We start from the raw sequence: 8,341 nt of genomic DNA, 5'->3' as shown, positions 1-8,341 counted from the left end.
TATGTACTTGCAGAAATATCTGGAAAGCACTAGGTAAATCTAGTATTAAACTAAAAGAGATAGATGCTCACTCAGTTTTTGAATACGGTACTTTGAAGAGGAGAAACTAAAACCCTTTGATCTGGAATTGCAAGTGAAGGTAGATAGACAGAGATGGATTTTAAGTGATAGGCTGTAACTTTATTTAACTTAACCCCAGAATGCCCCATTTCCCCATACCAGGCATTTAAGCAGATCCAATCCAATCCCATCTAACCTGTAACTCAGGATAAGCTCTCCACTTCCTATCCCTACAATTCAGCTCATTCTTCTGAATCTTCTCACCTTCTCCCCCTTGAAAGGGACAGAAGATACCAAACAGGGACCCTGGTCTCTACATATTTCCAGTCTCCTCTTTTCCCATAGGCCCAAGGTCTGACTACAAAATCCTAAGTCTCTTATTTCTGGGCACTGGCCCTTTTAGCTGAACTAAACATTCATACAATTCTTATTATTAAATTTCTGACTCTTATTCCTAGCTGGCTTTCCATGATGCTGTGAGGAGGGGAAAAAAACAAAAACCAAACCCAAAAACCTTACCAGGCCTCAGCCAATTTTGCCCTAATGGGAAAAATTAGTTCCTGACTCCCTCCTCCCAAAACAGATGTTCCTTTAGATCCACAGCATCCTAAAAACACACATAAAATACAAGGCAAGGAGAGTTGATTCAGCTAAAATGGAGCTATGGGCTTGAGAAACTCAGAGCAAGAGTTTAAATGACGATTGTGGTGAGCAAGGAGCCAGTAGACTTATGTGTCTCTCAGACTGGCCAATGGGCACTGGAGTGCCCAGGGAGATGAGGGGTCTAACCTTGCCTAAATTCCCCCTTTAATTCTAAACCTCTCCATCAACTTGCAGATCCAATCAAGTCTCCTATCTGTAAACCAGGTGGGCAGCCATTAAGGAGGACCTGACCTTATTGTCACCTAAGAAAACTGTTTTTAACTATATTCCATTGAGCACCTCCTGGGCCATTCCAAAGACGAATATTTGTTCTGAAGAAGAGTTTGAATGGGTTATCCCTGGCCAAGGATGTTTTAGGTGTATTTAAAAAGACGGCGGAAATCCCCCAAATCCCACCTTCTGTTCAACTATTGTGCCAGCTCATAGGATATTTGAAAAGTGACCTTTTTTACTGATGAAGGTTAAAATATTAATAATTCCATGTCATCACAGCCTAGTTTGGGAGGATGAAATTCACCAATTAGCATCCATTTATCCTGAGGGTAAATAAATTTCCAGCTAGGAGAATTCTGAATGGAAGCATGAAACCTAAGAATCTGTGCAGCTAGTACCTTTAAAGAAATACAGTTTTTTCCAAAGGGAATGTTTTGCAAAGGGAAGGGTCTCCTACAGTCTTGGCTTATTGTGCTCAACATGACAGGGAGAGTCAATTGTCTCTTTCCAGCCATATACTGCTGCCAGGTCTTGAGCTTCCTTAACATTTTGTAGCAACAGACAACTTGCAGGATCAAGCTTCTTGTTTCTCAACTTTCTAAGGTTTCAGTAGCATGGTCTTAAAAGATGCAATAGTATTGAACACATAGTAATATACTGTTTGCGCTTAAAAAAAAAAAAGCCAAAACCCATAAGTGATTTTTAATTTTAGACATGTTTTATTGGTAGGATAGACTTGCAACAACATTCTTCAGCAGTTAACATCTTCAGCACCTGAGAACTGCCTTATAACAGGCTGCTTTTTTTATGCAATGCAAAGAAAAATAATTATTAGCAAGTTTTGTTTTTTTGGTTGGTCAACGTAGTGCCATAACTTCCTGCTTGTCCCTCAGAATCTCTTCCTCCTCATCTGTATGGCTTTCATCAGAGTCTCTTAAAAAAAAATAAAACCACATACACAATACAATGATTATCAACAGTTTGTGTTCAAGTTCCTCAAGGAAACAAATCCTGATACTAGTTTTTGGTCCTGTTTCTCATACTCATCTAATGTTAGCTTGAATAATCATAGTAAAAAAAAGGTGTGCTGTGCAATCAGTAAATTGTAGCTTAAAGTATACTTTTAGCCAAAACTACTGTGTCCATTTATTTTTCTCAACTTCTGACAAGTTCTTTCTCAACTCTCTCAACTAGGCTTGGCAGAATTCGATGTTTTAAAAAATAATTTCACTGTATAATATCAGTGTTTATTTTTAAGCTTTTTAAATATCAATTTAAATGTTAACAGCTGTGCAAAATTATGGGCGAGTCAGACAATTATTTAATTACAGTGATGCTGAGATTTAAAAAGTTAAAGCTTTAAACACCATTAAGCACAAATGGAATATTTTGATGTGTGATGCTGATAAAGTAAATATCCTTAAAATCAAATTTGAATATGTAATCCAGCAGTTTTTCTTACTTTCCTTATGTGTAAATTTTGATCATTATTGACAGAAAAATATTTCCATTAGCTTTTGTGTGCATGGTGAAATCAACGTTTACCAACACTGACTAATGAAAATCTAATCCTTCCAACCCCGCTCTTAGCTAAGTCGTGAGTCAAAAGTACCTTCATTATCCTGTGTCGACTGAAAATCCCAAGCCCCAAAATGAATAAGCTAAGTAAGGGGTTTTCATTTTTACCATCACCATTGTATTAAATAGCAATCAAGCAAAAAAAAAAAAAAAAAAAAGTTTGAAATAGCTTTCTAGAATCTTGAGCAGAACATTTCTTCTGCTACTTTTTTATTTAACTTGCAGATTTTGTTTAATTCCCTATTGACATGCACCTGCTTCATTATTAATATAGAAATTCTAAAACGTTTCATTTCCAAAATATTGTACGAAGTTAACTAATCCTTTGAGATCGAATCATTATTATTTCCATTTGATAGATGAGTTAACTGAAAGGCAGAGAAGTTAAGGGACTTTTCCTAAGGTCATGCACAGAATTCGTGTCAGACAAAGGATTTTCTGGTTTCCAGTCACATGCTCAGTCCACTGGACCATGTTGTACCATGACTGATTACAGAACAGTTATGAAATCAATGTTTCTAATTAACCTATGCCTTTTGGTAAGTTGGAAAAGAGCTTCCATAGCAAACTGTTGAGGACTTTCATTAACAGGTGCAATTTTTATATGTCTTGGCAACAGGGTAAGATATTTAAAAGCAAAACCCAACATTAATAATCTATAGGCATTTACCAGCAAATTACACAATTTTCATAATTTCTGATAGCTTTCCCTCTCCCATGAGAGTCGCAACAAATTTCCTATCACCTAGTCCTGTCCACTAGCAACTAGCAGTGTCGTTCTACTTTCCTGGCAACAGCAATCATACCACTGTAACCACCAGATATGGAATTCCAAGTAACGTATCAGAGGGCAGATGCAGAGGATATGGTTAAATGATGGAATTGTACAATTTTTATCAGACATAAAGCAGTGACTGAGAAAATGGAAACATCCACACCGCAATGGTCCAGAAAAGGCTTAAAAACAAAGTTCGGCTCTGAACAGTGTATGAGAACTAATGTTTTCCAATAAGAAAATAATGAAATTATGTTTTTAAGTTAAGATTGCACAAGAAAAATAAGTCAGACTAGCTAATGCAAATTACTTTGTGTGGTCATGAAATTTCACATTTAATAAAGGGGCCCTTACAATTTTATTTCTAACAAAGAATAACTCTCACTCCAATCAGAGATGTCATGAATTAGCTAGAAATTACTTGGCTAATGTACACAAGCAGCATATTTTTAGATTTATATTACTTCTATCCCAATATATTGCTATAATCTTGGTGGCTGGGGACTATTTTTTCTCATTTTTAATGGACTGTATTCCCTTACACTTTTCATCTTAACATGTTGTATTAACTCTGTGATTTAACAAAACATTATGCAGTGTAACAAACATGTTAGGGCACATTTTTTAATTCTTTTACAACAATCTCATCAATATAGTAAGTCATTCAGATGAAATACATATACTAATAATTGGCCCTTTTAAAAATATAGTATCTACAAGTAGTTTGCCAGTCAAGCATTTTACTATCCAGCTAAGAAAAATAATCAGCAGGTTTAACTTACCTAAAAATATCAACTCTACTGTGGTATTTTATTTCTAGGTTATTATGGAAATCTGTAATATTTTCACTTATCTTCTTTGAATGTCTGCTGAAGGCTGATAAGTCTTCAGAGGTAAAGCTGTAAAGTTTTTCCTGAGGATCTGAAATATTTTATGTCATTTTCAGTAGCCTATGTAACAAAAGTGCAGTATCTACAATATGTGGTCTCTAAGAACGCTCTCAGAACAGAATAGTCATATCAGCAAAAACATGACATCATTAAGATAATAGCGATAAAATACTCTGGTTTAGGCTGTTACTGGAAACACAAATTAATTATAACTTTGTATTATATGGCTGCATTGGTGTTTCTATTATTTTCAAGAGTTCATAATAAGGACAAAATATGACAACTTAAAGCTTGAAACACAGGGTCCATCAGCAGCTGCTACTATAGTTGCATACATTCCTATGGTCTTGAAATACCATAGATAGAAAGGGTAGAGAGAGATGATTTGCTACTTCACAATACTTCAAGACAACTAAGCAACATGGATACCCACTCCTGGTGATACATATGCACCAAAAGTTATATGGTCACTATGATCACTAGAGGCTGCACAACTTCTTTATGACACCGAAGATACATAAGATAATATAGCCCTAACTATCCTTCAATTACTTCCATTTTTTCAGAAGCCTGCAATAAAGTCTGAAGAAGTGGAGTCAGAAGCAGAAATTAAAAGTGATACCATCTGACAGTCTTCTCAAAAGTTACTGGTATTTTATTTCTCTTTCTCCTTTGAGTATTGTCAGTATGCATCCTAACCCCTGAGAGATTAGCAGCAACAGAAACCTACAAGGATGTGGGTGGATGAGAACTAGATAAATGACGACTGCAGGCCTGAAATGTGCATCATAACTCAAAACCAAGACTAAAGTAATGCTGCATGAACATATACATGGAAATCTAAAGTACCAGCATTATATGTCTCAATGATGGAAGAATCTTTTAATCTGGACTACACCTTCCATGTATCATGATGCATCACGGCCAGGGACTCCCAGGAGGCACCATGGTGGCTCATCAAGAGGAGACCATGATACATTATGGAAAATGAAGCCCAGCCCATAGAGGAAATCTTGAGGCATGAAGCACCCAAACTACAACTTCTATGAGGGACTCTGCCACACTTGGAGTATTGCATCCAGTTTTGGTCCCCCCGCTCTCCTCCACTACAGAAGGGATGTGGACAAATTGGAGGGAGTCCAGCAAAGGGCAATGAAAATGATTACGGGGTTGGGCCACATGATTTATGAGGAGAGGCTGAGGGAACTGGGGTTATTTAGTCTGCAGAAGAGAAGACTGAGGAGGGATTTGATAGCAGCCTTCAACTACCTGAAAGGGGGTTCCAAAGAGGATGGAGCTGGCTGTTGTCGGTGGTGACAGATGACAGAACAAGGAGCAATGGTCCCAAGTTGCAGTGGGAGATATCTAGGTTGGATATGAGGAAACACTATTTCACTAGGAGGGTGGTGAAGCACTGGAATGGGTTACCTAGGGAGATGGTAGTGGAATCTCCATCCTTAGAAGTTTTTAAGGCCCAGCTTGACAAAGCCTTGGCTGGGATGATTAGTTGGTGTTGGTCCTGCTTTGAGCAGGGGATTGGACTAGATGACCTCCTGAGGTCTCTTCCAACCCTAATATTCTATGATTCTATGAATTCTAAATTAAAAATTTTTGTTTTCAATTTTTCATCAAAAAGTTTAAATTGTCTGAAAGAAAGAAAAAAAAAAAAGCATAACCTCATCCAACCATCTCTATTCACCATCAATTGTCCTTTAAACAAATGGTCTTCATAAAGGTGGCCTTAAAAAAAACAAAAACAAAAAAACAATCCCAGGAGAGAAGTGTTTCTTTGCCAACACTGCCTGACAACTGGCATGTGTCATCTTGAAGATGACACATTAATAAGGTTTCCTTTTTGGCCTCTTTTTTCCCCTGTTTGATTTGATCCTGGTGGCAGGGTTCATCTGCCATGTTCATTATCAAAAATCAAAGAAGCAGGTGGCTGTTAAAAAACTCAGACCCAGAGAAAGTACCCGACACATCCTGTCAAATTGCTTTGTTAGACATGGAGGAGGTGAGAGATCCATAAGTATGAGCTCTCTGCAATTTGTTCCTATGCAGCTGAGCTGAAGATTATATGATGGTTAAAAGTAGGAAGACCATTCTATTAAGCCAGAAAACTAGAGTTTTGCAAGGCCCAGAAGGATATGAGTACTTTGCGCTGGATCAGGTCTTTAATTTTCCACAAATCAGAGCTCTAACAATGATCATGAAGACAATAATGTAGTTTGCTTTACATTTTTGCAAGCATAAACACTGTTAAAGGACTCTTACAGTCTCACTGTAAATTACCTGTATGACTTTTTAGTTCATTTTCCAAGCCAGCTAAGGCTTGTTGATCTGCAGTATATTCTAAGAGAGGGTCATCTTGTTCTGTTACATCAATGCATTCATTTTTTGAAATTTCAGTAGCAGCCCTAGATAAGGGCTGAGCAGTTAAATTTCTTGGTCTTGTCTGAGAGAGTGTACAGCAGATACGATCAGACTTCACAGATTTAGAGGATGGTATAATTGCTGACAAAGGTCTTTGTAAACTATTATCTGAAAAAAAACAAAAAAAATCATCATTTTCTTCTAACTGTGAATCAAGATTTTAGGTGTATAATAGTATTTGATCTCACTAATGTCATTTTCTGTAAATAAAGTAATAAATTATTATTAGTCTTGGCAGAATCTGATTTTCAAATAATTTTGACATAATAATGATGATTAGTTTTTTCAGCATTTTTATCAATTTCAGTTTACACAGTTGTACAAAATTATTGCAGGATAAGCAATGAGGTGGTCAGGCAAATATTAAGTACAGTAGACACAGATTCAAAAAAGTTAAAGCTCTATAACCATTTTAATAAACTGTATATTTCAGCACTTGATGTTGATAAAAGTAAATATACTTAAATCAGAGTCTAAATTAAAGTTCTCAAGTAATGTTTTTCTTTCTTTGCCTACCTATACATTTTGATTATCATTGACAAATATTTTTCACCTGTTTGTATGTGTGCAGGGACAACAACATTTACCAATAAAAATCTAGTCCTTCCAAGCCTAACTATTATTACTGAACATGTACATAACACAATGCAAATTATAATGGGAAGTGGCATCTCTCTGATACTCCTTTTATAGTGCCATATAACTTTCTGGAAAAAAGTATTCTAGATTGCAAGTTAGCACACTTGGTCTGCGTGGCATAGAATTTTTTAAAAATTTGTTTAAAACTATTTGGTTCTGCCATTTTTATTTATGAGTGTATAAAATAAACTAAAATAAAAGTTCAGATTTTTTGCACAGAATTCAAAATTATTTAAATCTGTCAAGTAATACTTTCTAAACTATGAAAATGTCAACTTTGTTGCTCAGGATGAGCGAAGAAATAAGTGAGCTCTGTATTTTGGGAGGGAGATAGTTGAGGTTGAGAAGGATAACTGATGAGATGAGAAAAGAATCACTTAACTGCTCATTCCTTTGGTTTGTTAATATTTAGCATTTGTAATACAATAGCACTTAAAGGCTCTGACTAACATCAGGACCACATTGTGCTAAGCACTGTACAAACACATAGTAATAGAAAATCCCTGCCCTAGAGAGTTTATAATTTAAATAGACAAGACAGACAGAGAGAGGAAACTGAGGCACAGAGAAGTGGCTTACTGAAGGATATGAAATCTATGTTCTAATTAAAAATAAACAAATTTGTTTGTATGGAATTTGTGAGAAAGACAGTTTGAGTATATACCGTTCAACATGTTGCTTAATTTTTATTCTTGGTGAAGACATGAATGTATTATATTCAACAGTATGGCCACAAGCATTTGGTACTGCTTCTTGTTAAATGTTTAAAACGTGCTTGGTACATATTTTAAGAACATGTAATATTGAAATGGAAATTTTAAGAAAGCAAGCTTTAAAATGGTTAAAAACTGACTGCAGGATTTTATCCATGGCTGCGATTTCAATTTCACATTTTAGGCTGGGATTTTCAAAGGCTCGTATGGAAGTTATCCATCCAGCTTCCACTAAAAAAACAACAGCAGCAAATTCTTATTATTACAACAGTGTTACAACTGTGTTTCTTCGAGGCTTCTTGTAATATGCATAGTGTGAAAATGAGATAGACTCTCTTACTAAATATGACCCCAAATGTTGAGAATGCTACAATGGT

General features: G+C 35.9%; 1 protein-coding gene across 2 annotated transcripts in view; it reads right to left on the bottom strand.

Annotated features, from left to right (window-relative positions):
• Nucleotides 1-1,632: 1,632 nt before the first annotated feature.
• ZBBX (zinc finger B-box domain containing) overlaps nt 1,633-8,341 on the bottom strand; it is a 42,765-nt gene continuing 36,056 nt past the window's right edge. The window contains exons 17-19 of one of the 2 annotated variants that reach the window (XM_075068413.1): nt 6,472-6,720; nt 4,072-4,210; nt 1,633-1,869 (exon numbers count right to left, since the gene is read on the bottom strand). In XM_075068413.1, the coding sequence (XP_074924514.1) occupies nt 1,794-1,869; nt 4,072-4,210; nt 6,472-6,720 (464 nt within the window). In that variant the 3' untranslated portion in view covers nt 1,633-1,793. The remainder of the gene's footprint in view (nt 1,870-4,071; nt 4,211-6,471; nt 6,721-8,341) is intronic. The other variant, XM_075068414.1, reaches the window with a different exon arrangement.

Source organism: Chelonoidis abingdonii, chromosome 8, assembly GCF_003597395.2.
Source record: "Chelonoidis abingdonii isolate Lonesome George chromosome 8, CheloAbing_2.0, whole genome shotgun sequence".
NCBI classification, from domain to species: Eukaryota; Metazoa; Chordata; order Testudines; family Testudinidae; genus Chelonoidis; species Chelonoidis abingdonii.
Note: the sequence above shows the minus strand (reverse complement) of the source record. Positions and strands in the feature narration are given on the sequence as shown.